The 27,952-nt window shown below is 49.6% G+C and overlaps 1 protein-coding gene across 1 annotated transcript; it reads right to left on the bottom strand.

The window, feature by feature from the left end:
- Positions 1–20,114: 20,114 nt before the first annotated feature.
- On the bottom strand, positions 20,115–21,026 carry LOC133282535 (olfactory receptor 14J1-like; the record flags this gene model as incomplete). The annotated part of the gene is made up of 1 exon (XM_061478543.1): positions 20,115–21,026. A coding segment is annotated over exon 1 (909 nt), but the record flags the coding sequence as incomplete, so codon positions are not given.
- Positions 21,027–27,952: the final 6,926 nt, after the last annotated feature.

Raw genomic sequence — 27,952 nt, 5'->3', positions numbered from 1 at the left:
TCTTCTTCACATTCCTATAGGAACACCCCCACCCACCCCCCCCCCGCCATGTATTTTAGGGACCGATCCGAGGTTTGGGGTCCCTCCAGATGTTGCAGTTCCTCCCCCCCAGATGTTGGGGTGCCCCCCTCACCGCGGGTGCCGCACGTGGCCCATGATGTACTCCCGGATGGGGGCACAGGGCCCCGTGCACAGCCTGGAGGTGGGGGGGAGACAAAGAGAGGGGGTCAGGAGCACCCCAACCCCCCCAGGACCCCAAAAGCCCCCACTGGGGGGTCCCGCGGGCTCCAACCTGCGCAGGTCGGGATCGGAGGGGAGCTCCAGCTCCGCCATGATGGGCGAAATTGGCGGGAACCGGACGGGACCAAACTTGGGCGGGCGGGGGGGGGGGGGGGGGCGGGGCCCGGGCCCGATGCTGGCCCCTGCGCGCCCCCCCTCCCCCCCCTCCACGTCAAGTGGTCATCACCCAGCACCGCCTCCTGCCCCACCCCCGCGGGCTCTTCGCCCTCCAGGTCACCTCGGGTCACGTTGGGCGGGGCCTCGGCACCCCCGCACTATAGGGGTGCCCCATAACTTTGAGGGGGGCACAGAGGGGGTGCCCCATAACTTGGGCGGCTCCATAGGGGAGACCCAGACCCCGCCCCATAACTTGGGGGGCTCCATAGGGGACTCCCAGAGCCTGCCCCATACCTTGGGGGCTACAAAGGGGGTGCCCCATAACCTGGGGGTCCCAGTGCCCGCCCCCCAACACCCCATAGCGCGGGTCCTGGCCGCCCGCTTGGGGGCGCTGTTGCGCCGGGCCCCGGTGCTGCTACGGGAGCGGGGCCGCTCGGTGCTGGGGGCGCTGCTCCGTTGGGGGGGGGCACCGGGGCTCGAACCCGGGGTCCCTGGAGCCTCAATGGGAGCCGCAACCGGATGCGCGGCGGGACCGGGGCATCCCCAGCCCCATCTTTGGATCCAGTGCGGAGCAGTGGGAAGTGAGTTGGGGATGGGGGTAACGGGTGGCAATGGGGGTAATGGGGTAACAGGGGCAATGGGGGGCAGTGGGGGCAATGGGGGTAACGGGCAGTGGGGGTAATGGGGAGGGCAAAGGGGGTAATGGGGGCCAATAGGTCAATGGAGACAATGAGGGGCAATGGCGTCTCTCCCCCCCACCCCAGAGCCCCCCCTCCAGGAGCCCGGTTCTGCTCTTCCACCCCCATGGAATTCCGTGTCCGCGCTCCCCCCTACAACCGGATCCGGACCTAGATCCGTGTCCATGTGTGGAGCATCCGGATCTGGATCCAGATCCCATAGGATCTGCTCCCAAGCGCCAGGACCTGTGATGCCAATGGGATCCCGTGCTCCCAGATGATCCAAGGCTCTGGAATGAGGCAGAGCTGCAGCACGAGCCGGTGCTTCGGGGTTGGCTTGGGCTGTTTTAGGGGTGGTTTTGGGTGTTTTGGTGTGTTTTTTTTCTCTTTTTGGCCTGTTTTGGGTCTGTTTGGGGGCTCTGACCCTGTATCCCACAGGAGAAGCAGGACAAGGTGTTTTTTTGGTGGGTTTAGGGTGGTTTGGGGTTGTTTTGGGGGTGCTTTTGAAAAGTTTGTGGTTGTTTTCGTACTTTCTTGAGCCTGTTTTGGGGTTCTGAACTTGTGACCCATAGGGGAAACAGGACAAGTTGGTTTTAGGTTGGTTTTGTCCAGTTTTGGGGCTCTGACCTGTGTCCCACAGGAGAAGCAGAACAAAGTGATTTTGGGGTGGTTTTGGCCCATTTTGGGGGTTGTTTGGGGTGTTTTGGCCCGCTTTTCTCCTGTTTTTGTCCTGTTTTGGGGCTCTGACCCTGTATTCCATAGGAGAAGCAGGACAAGGTGGTTTTGGGGTGGTTCGGGGGTGTTTTGGGGTTTGCTTTGGGTGTTTTGGCCCGTTTTTGGCCTGTTTTAGGTCTGTTTTGGGTCTGTTTTGGGTCTGTTTTGGGCCTCTTCCCCTGTATCCCCTAGAAGAAGCAGGACAAGGTGGTTTTGGGTTGTTTTTGGCCTGTTTTGGGTCTTCTTTGGGGCTTTGACCCTGTATCCCATAGGAGAAGCAGGAGAAGGTGATTTTGGGGTGCTTTTAGGGTGGTTTGGCCTTGGTTTGGCCTGTTTTGGGTCTGTTTTGGATCTGTCTTGGGGCTCTGACCCTGTATCCCCTAGAAGAAGCAGGACAAAGTGGTTTTGGGGTGTTTTTTGCCTGTTTTTGGTCTTTTTGGGGGCTTTGACCCTGTATCCCATAGGAAAAGCAGGAGAAGGTGATTTTGGGGTGTTTTTGGGGTGGTTTGGCCTTGTTTTTGCCTTTTTTTGGCCTGTTTTGGGTCTGTTTGGGGGCTCTGACCCTGTATCCCACAGGAGAAGCAGGACCAGGGTTTTTTGGGGTTGTTTTGGGTCTGTTTTGTGGCTGATTTTGCTGTTTTTGTCTTGTTTTGGGTCTGTTTTGAGGCTCTGGCCCTGTATTTATTTTCAAGAAGGGGAAAATGGATGACCCGGGGAATTACAGAGCAGTCAGTCTCACCCCTGAGCCTGGCAACATCTTGGAGCAGATTCTCCTGGAAGTCATGCTAAGGCACATGAAAATCAACAGGGTGCTTGGTGACAGCCAGCATGGCTTCACTGAGGGGAAATCCTGCCTGACCAATGTGGTGGCCTTCTATGATGGGGCTACAGAACTGATGGACAGGGGTAGAGCAGTTGATGGCATCTACCTGGACTTGTGCAAACCGTTCGACACCGTCCCACACGACATCCTTGTCTCTAAATTGGAGAGACATCAATTTGATGGATGGACCACTCGGTGGATAAAGAACTGGCTGGATGGCCGCACACAAAGAGTTGTGGTCAATGGCTCAGTGTCTGGCTGGAGACCAGTAACGACTGGTGTCCCTCAGGGATCGGTGTTGGGACCGGTCTTGTTCAACATCTTCGTCGCTGACATGGACAGTGGGATTGAGTGCGCCCTCAGCAAGTTTGCCGATGACACCAAGCTGTGTGGTTCGGTTGATACCCTGGAGGGAAGGAATGCCATCCAGAGGGACCTTGACACGCTTGTGAGGTGGGCTGATGCCAACCTCATGGAGTTTAACCATGCCAAGTGCAAGGTCCTACACCTGGGTCGGAGCAATCCCAGGCACAGCTACAGGTTGGGCAGAGAAGGGAAGGCTGCGTGGAGACCTCATAGCAGCCTTCCAGTATCTGAAGGGGGCCTCTAGGGATGCTGGGGAGGGACTCTTCATTAGGGACTGTAGTGACAGGACAAGGGGTAATGGGTTAAAACTGAAACAGGGGAAGTTTAGATTGGATCTAAGGAGGAAATTCTTTCCTGTGAGGGTGGTGAGGCACTGGAATGGGTTGCCCAGGGAGGTTGTGAATGCTCCATCCCTGGCGGTGTTCAAGGCCAGGTTGGACGAGGCCTTGGGTGGCATGGTTTAGTGTGAGGTGTCCCTGCCCACGGCAGGGGGGTTGGAACTGAATGATCTTATTGCCTCATAGACCCATTATATCCTCATAGAGCCCCATTATAGCCCCATAGACCCCATTATTGCCCCATAGAGCCCCATTATTGCCTCATAGAGGCTCATAATTTCCGCATAGAGCCCCATTATTGCCGCATAGAGTCCAGTGTAACCCCATAGAGCCCCATTATTTTCTCATAGACCACATAATATCCCCATAGAGCCCCCTTATAGCCTCACAGACCCCATTCTTGCACCATAGAGCCCCATTATAGCCTCATAGACCCCATTATAGCCCCATAGAGCCCCCATATAGCCCCATAGAACCTCATTATTGCCTCATAGGGCCCCATTATAGCCCTATTATAGCCTCATAGAACCCCATTATGGCCTCGTAGACCCCAGCATAGCCATAGAGCCCTATGATTGCCCCATTGAGCACCATTAGATTCTCATAGACCCCCATTATTTCCCCATAGAGCCCCATTATAGCCCCATAGAACCACATTATTGCATCATACAGCCCATTATAGCCCCATAGAACCCCATTATTGCCCCATAGACCCCAGTATAACCCCATAGAGCCCCATTATTGCCTCAAAGACAACACTATTGCCCCATGCAGCCCAATTATTGCCTCATGGAACTCCATTATAGCCCCATAGAACCCCATTATAGCCTCATAGAGCCCCATTATTGCCCCATAGAGCCCCATTATAGCCCCATAGAACCCCATTATTGCATCATACAGCCCATTATAGCCCTATAGAACCCCATTATTGACTCATATACCCCCATTATTACCTCATAAACCCCATTATTAACTCCTAAACCGCATTATAGCCTCATAGACCCCAGTATTGCCCTATAGTGCTCCATTATAGCTCCATAGAACCCCATTATAGCCTCATAGAGCCCCATTATAGCCCCATAGAACCCCATTATTGCATCATACAGCCCATTATAGCCCTATAGAACCCCATTATAGCCTCATAGAGCCCCATTATTGCCTCATAGACCAAATTATAGCCTCATGGAGCCCCATTGTTGCCTCATAGTACCCATTATAGCTCCATAGAGCCCTATTATAGCCCCATAGAACCCCATTATTGCATCATACAGCCCATGTTAGCCCCATAGAACCTCATTATTGCCTCATAGAGCCCCATTATAGCCCCATCATAGCCTCATAGAGCTTCATTATTGCCTCATAGATAGACCCTATTACAGCCTCATAGAGCCCTATTATTGCCCCATAGAGCCCCATTATAACCTCATAGAGCCCCATAATTGCCCCATCATAGAGTCCCATCGTAGCCTCATAGAGCCCCATTATAGCCTCATAGAGCCCCATTATTGGTTAGAGACCCATTATTGCCTCATAGAGCCCCATTATAACCCCATAGTGCCCATTATTGCCTCATAGAGTCCAATTATTGCATCATACACCCCCATTATAGCCCCATAGAACTTTGTTATTGCATCATACAGCCCATTATAGCCCCATAGAACCCCATTATTGCCTCATAGAACCCCTATAGCCGCATAGAACCCCATTATTGCCTCATAGACCCCATTATAGCCCCATAGACCCCATTGTACCCCCATAGAGCACCATTTTTGCATAATACAGCCCATTATAGCCCCATAGAGCCCCATTGTACCCCCATAGAGCACCATTTTTGCATCATACAGCCCATTATAACCCCATAGAAACCCATTATTGCCTCATAGAGCCCCATTATAGCCTCATAGGGCCTTATTATAGTCTCATAGAGCCCATTATAGCCCCATAGAGCCCCATTATTGCCTCATACACCCCATTATTGCCTCATAGCGCCCCATCATAGCCTCATAGAACCCCATTATTATTATTTGATGAGAAAATGAACATGAGCCAGCTGTGTGCGCTTGCAGCCCAGAAAGCCAACCGTATCCTGGGCTGCATCAAAAGGAGCGTGACCAGCAGGTCGAAGGAGGTGACCCTGCTCCTCTACTCTGCTCTTGTGAGACCTCACCTGGAGCATTGTGTGCAGTTCTTGTGTCCTCAACATAAAAAGGACATGGAACTGTTGGAACAAGTCCAGAGGAGGCCACGAGGATGATCAGGGACTGGAGCACCTCCCGTATGAAGACAGGCTGAGAAAGTTGGGGCTGTTCAGCCTGGAGAAGAGAAGGCTGCGTGGAGACCGCACAGCAGCCTTCCAGTATCTGAAGGGGGCCTATAGGGATGCTGTGGAGGGACTCTTCGTTAGGGACTGTAGTGATAGGACAAGGGGTAACGGGTTAAAACTTAAACAGGAGAAGTTTAGATTGGATCTAAGGAGGAAATTCTTTCCTGTGAGGGTGGTGGGACACTGGAATGGGTTGCCCAGGGAGGTTGTGAATGCTCCATCCCTGGCAGTGTTCAAGACCAGGCTGGACAAGGCCTTGGGTGATATGATTTAGCATGAAGTGTCCCTGCCCATTGCAGGGGGCTTGGAACTTGATGATCTTAAGGTCCTTTCCAACTCGAACTATTCTATGATTCTATGATTCTATGACTCCTCTATGACTCCTCTATAAAACCTCTATGACTCCTCTGTGCCTCTTTATTGACTGCTCTGACATCTTATTGACTTCTCTACGACTGCTCTATGCCTTCTCTAAGACTCCTCTATGACTCTATGACACTATGACTCCTCTAAGACTTCTCTATGACTCTATGATACTATGACATCTCTATGACTCCTGTATGAGTCCTATATTCCTCCTCTATGACTCCTCTATGACTCTGCTATTACTCATCTATGAACACTCTACAACTCCTCTATGACTCCTCTATTACTCCTCTATGACTCTTCTTTGACTCCTCTATGACTCCTCTATGACTCTTCTATGACTTCTCTTGAACCAACCTACGACACCCCTGTGATGCCTCTATGACTCCACTGTGACTCCACTGACTCCTCTATGACTCCTTTATTACTCCTCTATGACTCCTCTATGACTTCACTATGACTCTACTATGACTACCCTGTGACTCCTCTATGAATCCTCTATAACACTATGACTCCTCTATGACTTTGCTATAACTCTATGACTACTCTATGACTCCTCTACCACTCCTCTATATCTCTATGACTACTCTATGATTCGTCTATGACAGATATTTGAATGCTCTATGACTCCTCTATGACTCATCTATAACTCCTCTATAACTCTATGACTGATTCCTCTATGACAGATATTTGAATGCTCTATGACTCCTCTATGACTTGTCTATGACTCTTCTATAACTCCTCTATAACTCTATGACTATGATTCCTCTATGACAGATATTTGAATGCTCTAGGACTCCTCTAGGACTCCTCTATGACTCATCTATAACTCCTCTATAACTCTATGACTGATTCCTCTATGAAAGATATTTGAATGCTCTATGACTCCTCTATGACTTGTCTATGACTCTTCTATAACTCCTCTATAACTCTATGACTATGATTCCTCTATGACAGATATTTGAATGCTCTATGACTCCTCTATGACTTGTCTATGACTCGTCTATAACTCCTCTATAACTATGACTACTCTATGATTCCTCTATGACAGATATTTGAATGCTCTATGACTCCTCTATGACTTGTCTATGACTCGTCTATAACTCCTCTTGGACACCTCTATGGCAACTCTATGACGCTTCTATGACACCTGTATGATGCCTCTATGAAGCTTTTATGACTCCTCTGTGACTCCACTGTGACTAGATTGTGACCGTCGTATGACTCCTCTATGACTCCTCTGTGACTCCTCTATGACTTCTCTATGACTCCTACATGACTCCTCCATTACAAATCTATGAATCCTCTATGACTCCTCTATGACTCCTCTATGACTCTTCTTTGACTCCTCTATGACTGCTCTGTGACTCCTCTATGACTCCTCTATGACTCCTCTTCAACGCCTCTATGATGCCTCTATGACACCTTTATGACGCCTCTATGACTCCACTGTGTCTGCATTGTGACTCCACTGAGACTCCACTGGGACTCCTCTATGACTCCTCAGTGACTCTTATATGACTCCCCTATGACTCTTCTATGAATCCTCTATAAATCTATGACTTCTCTCTGACTCCTCTATGTCTCCTCTATGACCTCTCTATGACTCCACTATGACTCCTCTATGACCCTTGTATGACTCCTCTATGGCTCCTCTGTGACTCTGTATGACACTATGACTCCTTTATGACACCTCTACGACTCTTCTATGACTCCTCTTGGACGTCTCTATGACGCTGCTATAATGCCTCTATGAAGCCTCTATGACTCCACTGTGACTCCTCTGTGTCTCCACTGTGACCCCTGCATGACTCCTCTATGACTCCTCTATGACTCTTCTAAGACTATTCTATGACTCATCTCTGACAATTCCTCATTGACCCCTCTTTGACTCCTCTATGACTTCTCTATGACACTATGACTTCTCTACGACTCCTCCATGACACCTCTATGACTTTTCTGTGACTCCTCTGTGACGCCGCTGTGATTTCTCCATGAATCCTCTCTGACACTTGAACAACACCTCTATGATTCCACCATGACTCCTCTATGACTCCTCTATGACTCTTCTAAGACTCCTCTAGGACTCCTCTCTGACCCCTCGTTGAGCTCTCTGTGACCCCTCTATGACACATCTATGACTAATCTATGACGCCTCAATGTCGCCTCAAAGACGCCTCTATGACATCACTATGACGCCTCTATGACTCCACTATGATTCTTGTATGACTCCCCAATAGTCCTTTATGACTCCTCTGTAACTCTATGACTCCTCTGTGACTCCTCTTTGACTCCTCTATGACCCATCTAAGACTCCCCTATGGCTCCATTATGACTCTTCTAAGACTCATCTAGGACTCCTCTTGGACTTCTCTATAATACATCCATGATTCTATGACTCCTCTATGACAGCTAAATGACACTATGTCATTATGACTCTTCTCCGAATCCTTTATGACTCCACTATGACTCATCTAAGACTCCGCCATGACTCCTCCATGACTCCTCTACGAGTCTTCTATGAGTTCTCTGAGTACTCTATGACTTCACTATGACTTTTCTGTGACTCCTCTATGACTTTTCTATGAATCTATGACTCCTCTATGACACTATGACTACTCTATGACTCTCTGACTCCTCTCTAACTCGACTCTGACTCCTCTATGACACCTCTATGACTCCTCTATGACTGCTCATTGACCCCTCTATGTCTCATCTATTATTCCTCTAAGGGGTCTCTATGACGCCTCTGTGACGCCCCTATGACTCCACTATGATTCCTTTATGACTCCTCTATAACAATATGACTCCTCAATGACTCATCTACTCCTCTCTGACTCCTCTCTGATGCCTATATTACGCCTCTTTGATGACTCTATGACTTCACTATGATTCATTCATGTCTCTCCTATGACTCCTCTATGATTCATTCATGTCTCTCCTATGACTCCTCTATGACTCCTCTATAACTCTGTGACTCCTCTGTGACTCCTCTTTGATTCCTCTATGATTACACTATGTTTCCTCTTTGACTCCACTATGACTCTTCTTTGACTCCTCTAGGACTCCTGTAGGACTTCTCTATAACTCTATGACTCCTCTGTGACTCCTCTGTGACTCCTCTGTGACTCCTGTTTGACTCCACTATGACTCCTCTTTGACTCCTCTAAGACTCCTCTATGACTCCTTCTAAGACTGTTCTGTAACTCTATGATTCCTCTGTGACACCTCTACGACTCCTCTATGACTGAACTGTGACTCTTGTTTGACTCCACTATGACTACACTTTGAGTCCAATATGACTCCACTATGACTCCTCTAGGACTCCTCTTGGACTCCTCTAGGACATCTGTATGACATATCCATGACACTGTGACTCCTCCGTGACATCTCTGTGACTACTCTTGGACGCCTCTATGACACCTCTATAACTATAATGTGATTGCACTGTGACTCCACTGTGACCCCTGTATGACAACTCTATGAATCCTCTATGACTCTTCTCTGACTCCTCTCTGATCCCTCATTGACTCCTCTTTCACTCATCTATGACTCCTCTATGACACTATGACTCCTCAAGGACTCCTCTGTGACTCCTCTGTGACACTTCTCTGACTCCTCAATGACTCCTCTATGATTCCACTATGACTCATCTTTGACTCTATGACTCCTCTGTGACTCGTCTATGACTCCCCTAGAACTCCTCTAGCACTCCTCTATGAGTAGTCTATGATTCTGTTAGGACTATTCTAGGATTCCTCTAGGACTCCCCTATGACACCTCTATGACTCCACTAAAACTCCACTATGACTCTTCTATGACTCCTCTAGGACTCCGCTATGACTCCTCTATGACACTTCTATGACTCCACTATGACTCCAGTCTGACTCCACTATGACTACTCAATGACTCCTCTGTGGCACCTATATGACTGCCCTTAGACTCTTCTAGGACTCCTCTAGGACTCCTCTATGACTCCGCTAGGACTCCTCCAGGACATCTCTATGACTCCACTATGACTCATCTATGATGTGGCTATGACTTTGCTATGACTCCCCTATGACTCCTCTATGACTACTCAATGACTCCTCTGTGACTACTCAATGACTCCTCTGTGACTTCTGTACGACACTATGACTCCTCTATGAATCCTCTTTGAGTCCTCTGTCTCCTCTATGATACCCCTATGACTCTATGATACTATGACTACTCTCTGACTCCCCTATGACACCTCCATTACTCCTCTATGACTCCTCCATGACTCCTCCATGACTCCTATACGACACTGTGACTCCTCTATGAATCCTCTTTGAGTCCTCTGTCTCCTCTATGATACCCCTATGACTCTATGATACTATGACTACTCTCTGACTCCCCTATGACACCTCCATTACTCCTCTATGACTCCTCCATGACTCCTCCATGACTCCCCTATGACTCCTGTAGAACTCCTTATTGACTGCTCTGACACCTTACTGACTCCTCTGCGACTCCTCTATGACTCCTGTATGACTCCTCTATGACTCCTGTTTGAATCCTCTATGACTTCATGGAACAATGACTACTCTATGACTCCTCTATGACATCGCTATGAATGCTCTGTGACACATCTATGAATCTATGACTCCCCTATGACTCCTCTATGACTCCTCCATGACACATCTATGAATGCTCTATGACACATCTATGAATCCATGACTCCCCTATGACTCCTCTATGACTCTTCTACGAGTTCTCTACGACTCCTCTATGACTCTATGACACTATGACTCCTCTATGAATCCTCTATGACTACTCTATGACTCCTCTATGACCCCCCTATGACTCCTCTATGACTCTATTACTCCTCTATGACTCCACTATGATTGCTCTATGACCATCCTAAGATGCCCCTATGACTCCTCCATGACCCCTCTAAGACTCCTCTATGAATCCTCCATGACTCGTCTAAGACTCCTCTATGAACACCCAATGACCCCTCCATGACTCCTCTAGGACTCCTCTAAGACTCCACTAGGACTTTTCTAGGATTCCTCTAGCACTCCTCTAGGACACCTCTCTGATGCCTCTCTGACTCCTCTCTGACTCCTCTAAGACGCTATGACTCCTCTATGAATCCTCTTTGAGTCCTCTGTCTCCTCTATGACATCCCTATAACTCTGTGATACTATGTCTACTCTCCAACTCCTCTATGACTCCTCTATGACTTCTCTATGATTCCTCTGTGACTCATCCACGACTCCTCTATGACTCCTGTAGGACTCCTTATTGACTGCTCTGACACCTTATTGACTCTGTGACTCCTCTATGACTCCTCTATGACTCCTCTATCACTCCTGTGTGAATCCTCTATGACTTTAGGCAATGACTCCTCTATGACACTTCTATGAATGCTCTACAACACATCTATGAATCTGTGACTCCCTTATGACTTCTCTATGAATCCTCTGACACCTCTATGACTAATCTACTATTCCTCTTCCACTCCTCTACTTCTCTGTGAGTAATCTGCGACTCCTCTACGACTCCTCTATGACTCCTCTCTAACTCCACTATGACTCCTCTAAGACTCCTCTAAGAATCCTCTATGACTCCTCTAAGACACCCCTATGACTTCTCTACGACCTATCTATGACTCCTCTATGACCACAGAATGACCATTCTATGACTCTGCTACGACCCCTCAATGACTCCTGCATGAAACCTCTATGACTTTATGACACAATGACTCCTCTATGACACATCTATGAATCTATGATGCCTCCAACTCCTCCATGACTCCTCTATGACTCCTCCATGACTCCTCTATGACTCCTCCATGACCCCTCTATGACTCCTCCATGAAAGCTATACGACTCCTCTATTACTCCACTATGACTCCTTCATGATTCCTCCAAGGCTCCTCTATGACACATCTATGACTCTATGACTCCTCTGTGATTCTCTGACTCTTTTCTGACTCCTCTCTTACTCCTCTCTGACTCCTCTATGATTCCTCTTTGACTATTCTATGACTCCCGTATGAATCCAATATGACTCCTCTATGATTTCATTATGACTCCACCACGACTCATCTATGAATCCTCCTTAACTCCTCCATAACGCCTCTATGACACATCTGTGACTCTGTGACACCTCTATGACTCTCTGACTCCTCTCTGACTCCTCTCTGAATCCTCTATGATTCCTCTATGACTCCACTTTGACCATTCTATGACTCCTCTATGACTCCACTATAACTCCACTATAAATCCTCTATGACTCATCTGTGACTATTCAATGAACCCTCTAATAATCCTATATGACTCCTCTAAGATGCCTCTAAGAATCTTCTTTGACTCCTCTAGGACTCCCCTTTGACTCCTCTAGGACTCCCCTTTGACTCCTCTAGGACTCCTCTATGAGTCCTCTAGGACTCTTCTATGACTCCAGTATGACTCCTCTACGACTCATCTACAACTCCTCCATGACTCCCCTATGACTCCTCTATGAGTCCTCTATGACACGCCTATGACTCCGCTATGACTCCTCTATGACGCTTCCATTACTCCTCCATGACTATTCCATGACTTCTCTATGACTCCATTATGACTCCAATATAACTCCTCTATGACTCCTCTATGACTCTTCCATGACTCTTATATGACTCCTCTATGACACCTCTGACTACTCTATGACTCCTCTATGTCTCCACTATGACTTCTCCGACTACTCTATGACTCCTGTGACTCCTCTCTGATTCCTCTATGACACATGTATGAATTTATGACTTCTCTATGACTCCTCCATGACCCCTCTATGACTCCTCTATGACCACTAAATGAAACTTCTGTGACTTCTCTACGACCTGTCTATGACTCCTCTATGCCCTTATGACACAATGGCTCCTCTATAACTCCTCTATGACACCTCCATGATTCCTCCATGACTCTTCTATGACTTCTCTATGACTCTCTATGACTCCCCTGTGAATGCTCTATGACTCCTCTATGACTCCCCTGTGAATGCTCTATGACTCCTCTATGACTCCTTTATGACTCCTCTATGACTGATATTTGACTGCTCTATGACTCCTCTATGACTCCGCTATGACTCTATGACACTATGACTCTTCTATGACCCCTCTTTGACTCTAGGACAGTATGACTCCTCTATGACTCCTCTATGACTCCTCTATGACTCCTCTATGACCCCTCTATGAGTCCTCTATGACTCCTCTGACTCCTCTATGACTCCTCTATGACTCTTCTATGACTCTTTTATGACTCCCCTATGACTCCTGAATGTCTCCTCTATAACTCTATGAAACCTTTATGACTCCTCTATGACACATCTATGATGCTTCTATGACGCATCTATGACCGCTCTATGACCCCTCTGACTCCACTATGACTATTATGACTCCTCTGAGTCGTCAATGAGCCCCCGACTCTTCTATGACTCCTCTATGACTCCGCTATAACACTATGACTCCTCTATGACTCCTCTACGACTCCTCTATGAGTCCTCTATGACACCTCCATGACTCTATGACTCTATGACTCCTCTCCAAATCCTCTATGAGTCTTGGACAGGATGACTTTTCTATGACACCTCTATGATGCCTCTGTGACGCCTCTATGACCCGTCTATGACCCGTCTATGACTCCTCTATGACTCCTCTATGAAACCTCTATGACTCCTCTATGACTCTATGACTTCTCTATGACTCCCCTATGACTCTCTGATTACTCTGTGACTCCTCTCTGACTTTTCTAGGACACCTCTATGACAACTCTGTGACTCCTCTATGTCACTATGACTCCTCTGTGACTCGTCCATGACTCCTCTATGACTACATTGTTACTGCTGTATGACTGCTGTATGACTTCTCGATGACACCTCTGTGACTTTTGACATTAAGACTCCTCTCAGACTCCTGTATGAATCCTCCATGCCACCTCTATGACTCCTCTATGACTTCTCCATGACCCCCCTGTGACTCCTCTATGACCACTCAATGACCCATCTATGAGTCCTCTATGACCCCTCCATGACTCCTCTACGACTGCTCTATGACCTCTCTATGACTCATCCAGGACTCCTGTATGACTTCTCTAGGACTCCTCTATGACACCTCTATGACACCTCTATGACTCCTCTATGACTCCTCTATGACACCTCTATGATGCCACTATGATGCCTCTATGACCCCTCTATGACCCCCATTATGACTCTACTATGACTCCTAAGATTCCTCTATGAGCCGTCTATTAGCCATCTGACTCCTCTATGCCTCCTCTATAACACTATGACTCTTCTACGACTCCCCTACGATATTACTGACCACCTTTACAGCAGTGAAGATGAAGGAACAACCTGCTTGGATACATCATTCAAGAATTAAGAAAGCACCAGAGCCAGAGAAGACATGGCGGATCGAACCTTCAGGACCCTTACGTGTGAAATTGCGTCGGTCATAATTTGGACTCATATGATAACTGGCGCACGAGCTTGGGACCAGAACTTACACCTGAAGTTAGTGCAGAATATTACTAATGTTTTTCATCGTACTGACTGTTGGGTGTGTGCACAGTTGCCTAAATCAGGAGAAAGCCTGGATCTCCCATTAATTGGAGTTCCAATTAAGGGGGCATGCACCTTAGGTGCTGTAATACCCAATTTTACTATTATCAACAGGTATCCTTCTGGGACCTGGATTAGAACTTTTGCTAAACGGATTAAGAGAGGGTTTAACCCTATTGTTGAATGGCACACTGCATTTCATAGTTTTGTAAGAGGGCTAATTCCATCTTTGGGAGTAAGTGAATTAGAGAAGGCAATTGTAAATATCTCAGCAACCATAGAGGAAATGGAAAGTAAAACCATTGATATAATTCAGGCAGAACAAGAAGAGATAACCAGCCTGTCTAAAGTGGTATTACAAAACTGAATAGCTCTAGACATGTTATTGGCAGGACAAGGAGGGGTTTCTTCCATAATCAATGAAAGTTGTTGTTCCTATACAGACTAAAGTGGCAGAATCGAAACAGATCTGGAGGAAATTTGGAAACAAACTAAGATATTTCATGAAATGGCCATGGATGACATCTCCTGGGGTTTTGAAGAAATATGGAAAAAATTAACTTCATGGTTACCTGAACCTCTCCTGGTTGAGGCAACCTGTTGCAGGAATATTGATGTTATTTGTTTTAATATTGATTACTTGTGGTATGATACAGCGTTCCCTCTGGTCTTGTAAATGGTCTATGATAAATTATGAAGATTGGCAAAGGAACGAAATTAAGCACCAGGTAGAAACGGGAAATTATTTCAAAAAGACTTTAGACGGTAATGGTAATATAAAAAATGTTGCAAAAGAATTTGCAAAAGGACAGAAAAAGGGGGAATTTGAGACAAGGGGGGGGCAAAACATTACAAAATGAAATATATATACCTTTAGAATCAGTTTTAAGTAATGTTGTTTGATGGCTTTGTAACAGTAGCAATGGAAAATTACTGAGGTGCAGGATACACAGAAAAAAAGCAGAGCGCGGCTAGAGAACAGACTGAGAATTCTTTCTCATGTAAGATAAACCATTACAGCTGACGTAGTTTTAGGCCCTTATGACCTTAGTACAAAATGAGTATAAGAAAAACAGTCTAGAAGAACAGGACACAGGGATAAGGGGTATCTGGGAATGGCAGGTGTCCAGGATGGGCTGCAGTTAAACTAATTGATAAGTAGAAGGACAGGAGGATTGTTATGTCTGTGGTGTACCCCTTGGGTACAGCAGCCTTGAGGGAGACCGTGCCAAGAGCTGTGCTGAAGCTGAGGGAAACCACATCCACTCTTTGCCTCCTCACGCACAACTGCAGGCTCTCAGCTTGGCCAGGCAGCAGTTACCCTTCGGACGGCGTTTAGGTGCCCAGAGGTGTCACCCAAGAGGACTCTGATGCTGGCACATGCCTCACCAAAGGCAGCTTGTGCAGCCTGGGTTCCTTTATCAAAGGTAAGCGCAACGTGTCCTTGTCCTCCCTCCCAAGAGACCTCTGCCAATCCAATGACCTTTCACAAGGGGGATCCCAAAGGAATGCCGATCTTCCCCTGTAACTGCCCTGCCACTGTCCTGCCTGTTACACCGTGTCCTTCATTCCTCTCATCTTTCATAGATTTTCCTTTCAAATAACCCTTTCAAATAACTTCTATCAGATGCCCTTTGTAATCTTCCTGCACCCAGAAACCTCCCCAGTTCCCTGGAAGACAATCTAGAAGACTTGACAAAAACTACATGCTGAGACATGGCTCATCAGGGTTTAATGAGTCCCATGGTGTATTTGGACTGAGTCCGTGAACCTCAGGTGCTGAGAGGAGACTGAGGAAACCTCTCAAGAAGTCCAAGTCAGAAACAAAGCCCCAGGTCCCTTCAGCATTCATGGGCCCCACTGAGGGCTGTTGCTGACAAAGCCTCCCCAGGGACTCGTTAAAGCAAGTAACTGCAGGCTGTGATTACAGGGAGACAAAGGCAAAGTGCAGGTGTCTGATGGTGAGAAAACCCTTGGTTTGTTTGATGATGCAGAAAGGCCAAGCCCTGACCACAGCCCTTGGAGAAGCAGAGCCTGAAATCCTGAGAATGAAAGTTCTCTTCATAGGCCTTGTTGAAAGAGGCAACTGCCATAGCCCAGGGCACAGAGGCCTTTTGTTCTTTTGGGCCTTTCAGCCATGCCAGAACCCTGTCATCTCTGCTGCAGGCTGTCCTACACTGGCCCATGCCTGCACCTCTTTCCCTTCAGGCTGTTGACCACCATCTTGCTTTCCCACCTAGCTCTCACCTGGCATTTCTGTACCTTCAGTCCCATCTCTGCACCCATGGCTGCCTGTTCCTTGAAACACAAAGCCATGGGCTGAGCCAGACTGGGTCTGGGTGACCTCTTACACCACAAGTCCACCTTTTGAGAGACATTTCTCTTTCCTAACTTTGAGTCTGAACCTTCCAAGCTGCACTTTGCAGACATTTCCTTCTCTTCCTGCTAGCAAGAAAACCTCCATCATCTCTGAAGCCACATTTCACCTAGTTGTAGGCTGCTACTACAGTGTCAATTCAGCAGGTGGAGTGAATATCCCTCAGCAAGCTGATCTAAAGGGGACTTATAGAAGAATGGGTCAGGTCATCAGTATAGAGAACTAAGCACCATGGGAGAGCAGTGGGAAAAGACAATGGCCTGGATTGAGAACCCTCTCTGCTGCACACACCCTGCTCTCTGCCTGCACTCACAAGTGTCTCACAGAAGCTTTGCACCTCCCCTGCAGCAGCGACACCTCACTGCAGGAGGTTCCTGCATTCCCCAGGCTCAGTGATGGATGCTGAATTCCAGGCAAGTTTGGGTAGGGCAGGAGAGGGAGACAGGAAGGTGGGCTCATGGGCCATGATGAGCAGCGTTCAGGCACCCCCAGCGGTGGGCATTCCCCATGTGCCACTTGGAGGCATGTTCCCATGAGGGAAAGTTCTCAGGTAGCCTCTGGTTTGTCCAGGGCCTGCAGCCACACTCCAGGAACACCTACTCCTCCTCCACCTACAGAGACCAACTGCTCCCCATTGCTGGGCTCCGTCCTGCTTGTAAGCATTTGTTAAAACCCTGAACCATCACCTTGCTTCTTGCTGACTTCCCTCCACCCTCTCTCACCTCCCTACACACTGCTCATTGCCACCAGTAACTAACTGAAGAGTTAAGAAGCTCTCAAGGCTTTCCTCAGGGAGTGACCATGTTTCTCCATTCACCATTGATGGATCCATTGAGTGCCAGGTGTGAGGTTCCTGCAGAGGCAGAGATGCCCCTGGGTAGAGCCCTGCTGCCGGGAGGGGTGTGCAGGGCAGAGCTGAGCACACAGCCCATGGCATGGGCTCTGGGAGCACTGAGAGGGAGCAGAGGTGGGCACAGAGCAGCAGCTCCTGGCAGGGACAGCTCCAGGCAGCAGAGACATGGGCAGGGAGTGGGGGGAAAGTGCAGCCCAGCCCTGGGGAGGGTGCGTTCAGGCAGCTCTCTTGGGGTCTGCCACTGGAGGTGACTGCTGGCTGTGCTCTGCTGCCCACAGCTCTTTGCTTCTCAGCGTGAGAGCTCTGTGGACTGTCCTTTGAAACTGTTCTCCCCTGCTTTCAGCACAGGACAGGTGTTTGTGTGGGTTCTTAAGATCAATTTGTGTGTGAAGGCATCATACACATGTGTTGTAAGCAGAGGGCAAATGGGAAAGGACTGATGGACACTGCAGCCCTCCTCGCTCTACACTAAGCTACAAGGAGCTGGGCGCTTCTCCCTGTTTCAATATTGTTCTCATTTTCTGTCATACAAAGAATGTTTTATAGCCTCCTCCCCCCCCTAAAAAAAAATCCAAAACAAAACACCTCAGCAGTGTTATGCCAGTAAATAAATAACACAGTCCAAATGACTCTAAGGCCATGCTGAGCCTCTCTTGTGCAGCCCAGACTCACTCGAGTCATGAGTGCAAGTAGTGAACTTTACAATGAAGTTGGATTTCATCTGTCATCCCTTGTGAACATCAGAGTTGGACAAAGCACTGCTTCAGAGCAAAGCTGACTCCCATCCAACCTGGCCTTGAACACTGCCAGGGATGGGGCAGACACAGCTTCTCTGGGCACCCTGTGCCAGTGTCCCAGCACTCTCAAAGGGAACAACTTCATCTGAATGTCCAAGCTGAATCTCACTTTTTTCAGCTTAAAGCCATTCCCCCTTGTCCTGTCACTGCACAGCCTCATAAAAAGCCCCTCTCCAGATTCTTTGTAGGCCCTGCTTAGAGACGGGAAGATTGCTAAGATGTCTCCCTGGAACCTTCTCTTCTCCAGGCTGAAGACCAACATCTCTCAGCCTGTTTCCGTTGGAGATGTGCTCAAGCCCTTAGAGCATCTTTGTGACTCTTCATAAGCCCGTCATTGTAGGATCAGAAGTGAACAGAGGTTGGAAGGGACCCCAGGAGGTCTCAAGTTGAACCCACCAGGAACAGGGTCAGAGCAAGTGGTTCAAGGCTTGATTCAGGCTGAGTTGGAAATTCCCAAGGCCAGAAACTGTACAGCCTCTCTGGGTGACCTGATGCAGCACTTGCCTGAGCCGATGGGAACAAGGTTTCCTTCTATCCGGGCTGAACCTCTCCTCTGTCACTGTCCCCCACTGCCTTTTGTCCTCCCACCAGGCACCATGGTGAGGAGCCTGGCTCTGTATTCTCCATGTCCTCCTTGCTGCTACAGGCAGCCAGTCCCCATCAGCCTTCCCTTCCTAAGATCTCAGGTCCCCATCAGCCTTCCCTTCTCCAGGATGGACAAGCCCAGCTCCCCCAGCCTCTCTCCACAGGCACCATGATCCAGTCCCTGCCTGTCCTGAGGGCCTGTTGCTAAACCCCCTCCTGCTTGCCAATAGCATTCCTGAACTGGAGATCTGAAACCTGGATGGAGGATTCCAGATCATCCCTTCCCTTGTTCTCCTGCCGTGCTTCTGCTCATACAGCCCGTGATGCTGCTGTCCTCCCTTGCTGCCAGGGCACACGCTGCCTCCTGTCCAGCTCCTGCCCACCCAGACCTTTCCCATGGGCTGTTCTCAGCCAGGCAGCCCCAGCCTGTGCCATTGCAGGGCAGTTCCCTGCAGGACCCCTGTGTCCCCAGCTCCCCTGCCCAGGACTCCCTGAGAGCTCTGTAGCCCCCCCATGCCATCCCATCTCCCCACTCCAGCACAACAGCCCCAGGCCTTGGGCTCCCAAGAGCTCTTCCTGCTGCAGGCACAGAGCAGCCATCCCAGAGCTGGAGCAGCCAGAAAGCTGCTTTCATTCCCCTTCATTCCTGCCATGTGAGGACATATCACAGAGAAGAAGTTGCTGCAGGATCATTTATTTCCCTTAAATACAGTCAGAGACCAGAGTGACACAAAGTCTGTGGGTCACACAACACGAGTGGCAACTTAATTAGGAGAAGATGAAAACTGACATTTCTATGAAGACAACATCATCACAAATTGAAATAGGAAAACAAATGTAAAGCAGGAAAGACAGACATGGCCTGTCATGACCTACACTGGAAGCCCTTTCAAGGCTAAAGCAAGCAGCGTATATCTGCTGAAACACATCTGGTCACCAGCTTCCTCACAGCATCCTTCAGCTCCTGGTTCCTCAGGCTGTAAATGAGAGGGTTCACTGCTGGAGGCACCACCGAGTACAGCACTGACACCACCAGATCCAGGGATGGGGAGGAGATGGAGGGGGGTTTCAGGTAGGCAAAGACAGAAGTGTTGACAAAGAGGGAAAGCACCGCCAGGTGAGGGAGGCACGTGGAAAAGGCTTTGTGGCGTCCCTGCTCAGAGGGGATCCTCAGCACGGCCCTGAAGATCTGCACATAGGACCCCACAATGAAAACAAAACAGCCAACAGCAATCAGGACACCAACCACAAGAAGCCCAACTTCCCTGAGGTAGGAGTGGGAGCAGGAGAGCTTGAGGATGTGGGGGATTTCACAGAAGAACTGCTCCACAGCATTGCCTCGGCAGAGGGGCAGTGAAAATGTATTGGCTGTGTGCACCAGGGCATTGAGAAACCCAGTGCCCCACGCAGCTGCTGTCAGGTGGACACAAGCTCTGCTGCCCAGGAGGGTCCCATAGTGCAGGGGCTTGCAGATGGCCACATAGCGGTCGTAGGACATGACAGTGAGGAGAAAATACTCTGCTGAAATGAATAAGAGAAAGAAAAAGAGCTGTGCAACACAACCTGTGTAGGAGATGGCCCTGGTGTCCCAGAGGGAATTGGCCATGGATTTGGGGACAGTGGTGGAGATGCAGCCCAGGTCCAGCAGGGAGAGGTTGAGGAGGAAGAAGTACATGGGGGTGTGGAGGCGCTGGTCGCAGGCTGTGCTGGTGATGATGAGGCCGTTGCCCAGGAGCGCAGCCAGGGAGATGCCCAGGAAGAGCCAGAAGTGGCAGAGCTGCAGCTCCCGCGTGTGTGCGAATGGCAGGAGGAGGAACTGGGTGATGGAGCTGCCGTTGGACATCTGCTGCCTCTGGGCATGGGGCATCGTCAGAGGAGAAAAAGGCAGTGACAGGTTAGGACAGGAGGGATGTCAGATACAGAAGTTCAGTTTACACATTCACAACTGAGCACATTTTAGCAGGAGAGGAGAGGTTCTGTGTCATCGCCAGTGATGTCATTACACTGCTGAGGCTTCTTCCTAGGTACAATCAGAAGAGCATTGCATCAGGCAAAAAGTCTCAGTTCTTTGCAGAACCGAGAGAGCTGCAGTGTCCATCAGTCCTCTCCCACTTGCCCTGTGCTCAAACTTGCACTGCACGTAAGGTGCCTTCACACAGAAATTGATCTTAAGAACTCCCACAAACATGTGTCCTGTGCTGAGACCAGGGGAGAACGGTTTCAAAGGACAGTCCACAGAGCTCTCACGGGGAGAAGCAAAGGTCTGTGGGCAGCAGAGTACGGCCAGCAGCCACCTCCAGTGCCAGACCCCAAGAGACCTGCCTGAACGCACCCTCCCCAGGGCTGGGCTGCACTTTCCCCCCACTCCCTGCCCATCCATGTCTCTGCTGCCTGGAGCTGTCCCTGCCAGGAGCTGCTGCTCTGTGCCCAGCTCTGCTCCCTCTCAGTGCTCCCAGAGCCCATGCCATGGGCTGTGTGCTCCGCTGTGCCCTGCACACCCCTGCCTGTGCAGGGGCTCAGGAGCAGCTCACACAATCCCTCACAAGACTCTCGGTGCCTCCCCCAAAGCAGAGAAGTAAATTCCCAGCTCCCACTGCCCAACCTGCCCACCAAGAGGGAAAACCATCAAAGCTCAGCATCCTTCCCTATCAGGTAAATGATGCCTCAGTGTCTTTCAGAAGGACCCTCTGAAGAAGTGCTCAGAGTGACGGCAGATTGGAGCAGCGTCACCCACCCAGCACTTCCCTTCCCTGTCAGGGGTTTCTCCTTTCCCCTCAGCTCCCCCCGAGCTCTATGGGGAGCTCCCGGGCAGGCTGAGTGCTGACCCTGGCAGGCAGCAGAGTCCCTGCCCCTGCACACAGCCTTTGGGCTGCAGGGACCCTGCTGCAAGGGCAGCGCTGGGCACCCCTGGCTGCACACCCACATTCACACCCTGCAGCCAGCCCCGGCACAAGGGACCTGCCTTGTCCTGCCCCTCGCATGGTGCAGGGGGAAGCCCTGCTCTGCATCACATCCTCCTCCTTATCTACACAGAGAGAAACTGCAGCTGCATTGCCCTGCACCCAGTGCCTTACCACAAACAGGGCTGGGAAGGTTTCTCCTTCAGAAGGTTCCTCCTCCTCCTCCTCAGCATCCTCCACTGCCAAGTGCCTTTAAGCTCCCTGTGTCTCACAGGTCTCCCCTCGGTCCCAGCTTAGCAGCAGAGGCCCAGCCCAAGGTGGCTCTGCCTCTGCCCCACTGGGCTCCTTCCAGGGCTCCCTGGGGCTCCAGGGAAACACCATGGGAAACAGCCTGTAGCAAGCACTGATCTTCCCTCCCTCAGCTGGGAGGCACACTGCCTTCCTGCAGTGCCAGTTCTCTGATGATACAAAGATTTAAGGCTAAATATCTTCGTTTCTTACAATCAATCAACTAATTTGAAAATGGCCCTTTGAGAACATCGAGTCCAACTATTAACTTATCTCTGGGAAGTCCACACACTGAGCATGAGAACATCTCTGGTAGGATACCCCGTTTGGATGGTCAGCAACAGCAACTGGAGCTTTAAAGTTGAATTTTACATCGTACCTTAATTTCACTAATTTATATCCTATTCTGTTTGTTGTTAAACATTCTGCTATACATTAGAGCATAGAAATCAGCTGAAGAAGTTATGTTGATGCAGAAACCTGTCCATATATAGAATTGTAATTAAACAACTCTATGACGTCTCTATGACACCTCTATGAGTAAAGCAACACCTCTATGGGTAAAGCAACCAAACATCGCCCACAATTTATAACTGGAATTCAGCACTACTCTGTTTGTTGGCACAGCGGCAAGAGGTGAGCACACCACTCTGAGAAAGATGGACTGACTTTAGTTACGGGGTGGAATGTGCTGATGCACTTCCCCCCCATTTCCTGGAGCCCTCTGCTTCCCCAGGAGTTCCTGTTAGGCCCCAGCCTTTGCACAGTGCAAGGAGCTGGCTGCTGGCTGCTCCCTGGCTGCACCAGGAGCTCTGGTTGCCTGGCAAAGGTGGGAGCAGCACACAGAGATCAGGAAAGTTGGATACTCCCTGCTCATACCAGGAGCTCTTTCAGGTTGATCAGTCATTCCCTAAATCCTAAACAGTTTCAGAACAGGCATGGGGGACTTCTCTGGGAAACACATTCCAGTGTCTCACCACCCTCGCCAGAAAGAATTTCTTCAGAGAACACAGTTTCTGTTTCACGGCAGAGAAAGGAGGCAGGAGAGACGGGGTGGGGAGCACGCACCCCAGCCCCGACTCCGCACAGGGCAGCGAGGGGTGCTGCTCTTCACTACAGCACAGCTGGGCTGAACTGAGTCAGTGCTTACACAGAAACCTGTCCTTGTCCCTGATGAAGCTCTACAGGCCACAGGCTTCTCCACAAGTACCAGCCCAGCTGTTTTTCTTGTCACGTCTTGCACAGTGTCACAAGCTGTGGCACAAGGGGAGGCCCTTGTTGCTCTTTCTCCTGGAACACAGGGAAGTAGAAAATGAAATACTTTTTTTAATAATGAAACGCATTCCAGTGACCACGGAAAATATGGAACAAGATGCTAGAGCCCTACAGGATTTACCAGGAAGAACAACAATTAGCTAAAAATTCCCTCCTGCGCTGTTTCCTTTCCCAGCCCATGGATACTTTCCTCAGTAAGTGGCAAGTGCACATGACACAGCAAGAGATCTGTGTCAAGCAAGGCCAGGCAAGGCAAGGCAATGCAAGACAAAGGAAGGCAAAGCAAGGGAAGGCGATGCAAGGCTAGGGAAGGCAAGTCAAGGCAAGGCAAGAAATGGCAAGGCAAGACAAGGCAAGGAAACTGAAGGTAAGGCAAGGCAAGTCAAGGCAATGCAACTCAAGGTTAGGCAAGGCAGGGCAAGGACAGGCAAGGCCATGACAGGCCAGGCCAGGCCAGGCAAGGCAATGCAAGGCAAAGCCAGGCAAAGCAAGGCAAAGCCAGGCAAGACCAGGCAAGGTGAGGCAAGGCAAGGCATGGCAAGGGAAAGAAAAGCATGGTAAGGGAAGGAAAGGCATGGCAAGGCATGGCAAGGCAAGGGAATACACGGCAAGACAAGTCAAGGCAAGGAAAGGCAGGCATGGCAAAGGAAAGAATGGCATGGCGAGGCGATACAATGCGATGCGAGGCAATGGAAGGCAAAGCAAGGCAAAACATGGCAAGGGAAGGAAAGTCATCGCGAGGTGAGGAGAGGTGAGGCGACGCGAGGCGAGGCAATGCAAGGCAAGGCATGGCAAGGCAAGGGAAGGAAATTCATGGTGAGTCGAGGCAAGGCGAGGCCAGGCAGGGCAACAAAAATAAAGACATAGTGAGGTGAGGCGAGGCGAGGCAAGACAAGGCGAGGCGAGTCAAGGCGAGGCAAATCGAGGCAAGGCGAGGCAAGGCGAGGCAAGTCAAGAAAAAGCAAGGGAAGGAAAAGCATGGCGATGCTAGGCAAGGCAAGGCAATGTGAAGGCAAGGCAAGGCATGGCAATGGAAGGAAAGTCCTGGTGAAGCCAGGTGAGGCGAGGTGATGCAAGGCAAGGGAAGGCAAGGCATGGCATGGCAAGGGAAGGAAAGTCATTGCAAGACATGGCAAGGCGAGGGAAGGCAAGGTAAGACAAGGGAAGGCAAGACATGGCATGGCAAGGGAATTAAAGGCACGGCAAGGCATGGAAAGGCAAGGGAAGGCCAGGCAAGGCAAGGTAAGTGAAGGCCAGGCAAGACAAAGCAAAGCAAGGCATAGCAAGGCAAAGCAAGACAAGGAATGGCAAGGGAAGGAAAATCATAGCAAGGCATGGCAAGACAAGGGAAGGTAAGGCAAGGGAAGTCAATTTAAGGGAAGGAAAGAAGAGGCAAGGCAAGGCAAGGCATGGCAAGGGAAGGGAAGGGAAGGAAAGGCATGACGAGGAGATGCAAGGCAAGGCGAGGCAAGACAAGGCAAGGCAAGGCAAGGCAAGGCAATGCCAGGCAAGGCCAGGCATGGTAAGGCAAGGCAAGGCAAGGCAAGGTCAGGCCAGACCAGGAAGGTCAAGGCAAAGCAAGGCAAGGAAAGCCCTGCAAGGCCAGGACAGGCCACGTCAAGCAGGGCAAGGCCAGGCTAGGCCAGGACAGTCAAGGCAATGCAAGGTATGGCAAGGCAATTCAATTCAAGGCAAAGCAAGGGCAGGCCAAGCCATGCCAGGAAAGGCCAGGCAAGATAATGCAAGGCAAGACCACGCAATGAGAGGCAAGGAAAGACAAGGCCAGGCAAGGCAAGGCAATGCAAGGCATGGCAAAGCAAGGCAAGGCCAGGCAAGGCAAGGCCAGGCAAGTCCAGGCAATGGACAGCAAGGCAATACAAGGCAAGGCATTACAAGGCAAGGCAATGAAAGTAAGGCACGTCAAAGCAAGGCCAGGCCAGGCCAAGTCAGACAAGGCTAGGCAAGGCAAGTGTCGTGATTTAAAACCAGTCAGGCAGCTCGTTCACTCACTCCCCCCTTTCTTGCCCTCCCCCTACTCCCAGAGGGACGGAGAGGAGAACCGAAAAGAATGCAACTCCCATGGGCTGAGATAAGAACAGTTTAGTAACTCAGGTATAACAGGTATGGAATACCTCTTTGGTCAGTTTGGGTCAGGTGTCCTGTCTCTGCTTCCTCATGGCTTCCCCTCCTCCCTGGCAGAGCCTGAGGCTCACAAAGTCCTTGGTCAGAGTAAACATGACTTTGCAAAAACTAAAAACATTGGTGTTATCATCTCTGTTCCCAGGCCGAAAGTCAAAACACAACGCTGAACCGCCTACTAAGAAGGAGAAATATGACTGCTACTGCTAAACCAGTATCCAGCCCTTATTGCATACCATTCACGTCGTGCTCAGATTCTACATTTCTCCACCTCCTTCTCCAGCTGCTATGCAGCCACCTCCTTCTGCCCCTTGACAGCCCTGACATCCCAAACCAGCAGCTGCTGCCTGCCGGCCTCCAGCCCCGCTCCCACCGCTGCTTGGTCCGCAGGGCCCCTCTCCCGGGCCAGTTTGGCAGCTGCCGGCTAACTGGGCCACTCCCCCTTGGCTCCCCACAGCCTCTCGAAGATGGAGGCGAGGACGAGGGCCAGGACGGGGAAGAGCAGCGTACAGGTACAGGTACAAGTCCACGGCCACGTCCGTCCCACCCTGCTGCTGGAGCCCGCCCATATTACAAGTTATTGCCATAAAGCACAGTCAGACAAGAACCTTAGCCCAAACCCCACACTTGATAAACACTAAGACACAAATACTGGCTCTAAGTAAGGTACAACAGTCTGAAACTGTGAGATGAAGAGGAATAATTCTGAGAGCCAATAAATCGGCATTGTGATGAGTGACTATTAATCCGGTCAGATCTGTCATTATCTCAACCCTTGCGCCCCACGTTAGGCGCCAAAAACAACTGTTGTGGTTTAAAACCAGTCAGGCAACTCGTTCACTCACTCCTGCCCTTCTTTCCTGCTCCCTACTCCCAGAGGGAGGGAGAGGAGAATCGAAAAGAATGCAACTCCCATGGGTTGAGATAAGAACAGTTTAGTAACTAAGGTCTAACACACATCACTACTGCTACCACCAATAATAATAATGACAAAGGAAATAACAAGGGAAGAGAATACAACATCTCACCACCAGCTGACTGATAACTCACCCCCCCAGCCTGACCAAGCACCAACCGATACCTAGTCCAACCCGGCAGTCCTCTAGCCCTGCCAGGTAACTCCCTGTTACATCCTGGGCATGACATGATGTGGCTTGGAATACTTCTTTGGCCACTTTGTGTCAGGTGTCCTGGCTCAGATTCCTCCCTGATTGCCCTCCTCCCTCACAGAGCATGAGGCTCAGAAAGTCCTTCGTCAGACCAAAACATTTGCACAGAAACTAAAAACATTGGTGTTATCAGCTCTGTTCCCAGGCCGAAAGTCAAAACCACCGCGCTGCACCAGCTACTAAGAAGGAGAAAAATGACTGCTGCTGCTAAACTCAGGACACTCGCCAATGACCCTTCTAAGAGTTCCCTAAGACCCCTCTATGACCCCTCAAGGAGTCCTCTATGACTCCTCTAACACTCCTCAATGACGCCCCTATGACTCCTCTATGATGCGCCTATGACACCTCTGATTCCTCTATGACTCCACTATGACTCTAAGACACCTCTATGACTGTAAGACTCTTCTATGTCCAACTTCTCCATGACTCACTCCCCTACAATTCCTCTAAGACTCCCCTATGACTCCTAGATGACTCTACTATGACTCATCTATGACTCCTCTAAGACTCCTCTATGACTCCTCTATGAATCTATGACACTATGACTCCTCTAAGACTCCTCTAAGACTCCACTATTACTATGACTCCTCTATGACTCCTCTATGACGCATCTCTGACGCCTCTATGACTCTTCTATAACGACTTTATGACTCCACTATGAATCCTCTATGACTGCTCTATGAATCTATGGCACTAGAACTCCTCTATTATTCCAATATGACTCCTCTATGACTCTTCTTTGTCTCCACTGTGACTCCTGTATGAGTCCTCGATGACTCCTCTATGGCTCCTCTATGAATCTATGACACTATGACTCCTCTAAGACACCTCTATGACTCCACTATGACTCCTGTATGACTCCTGTATGACTCTATGACTCCTCAAGGACTCCACTATAACTCTTCTGTGACTCCAATGTGATTACTATATGTCTCTTCTATGACTCCTCTATGGCTCTATGACTCCTCTATGACTCCTGCATGACTATACTATGACTCCTC

This window comes from Pezoporus flaviventris, unplaced genomic scaffold (genome assembly GCF_033815535.1).
Source record: "Pezoporus flaviventris isolate CSIRO_AGI_PZ_B2104156 unplaced genomic scaffold, CSIRO_AGI_Pfla_v1 ptg000127l, whole genome shotgun sequence".
Taxonomy (NCBI): domain Eukaryota; kingdom Metazoa; phylum Chordata; class Aves; order Psittaciformes; family Psittacidae; genus Pezoporus; species Pezoporus flaviventris.
Note: the sequence above shows the minus strand (reverse complement) of the source record. Positions and strands in the feature narration are given on the sequence as shown.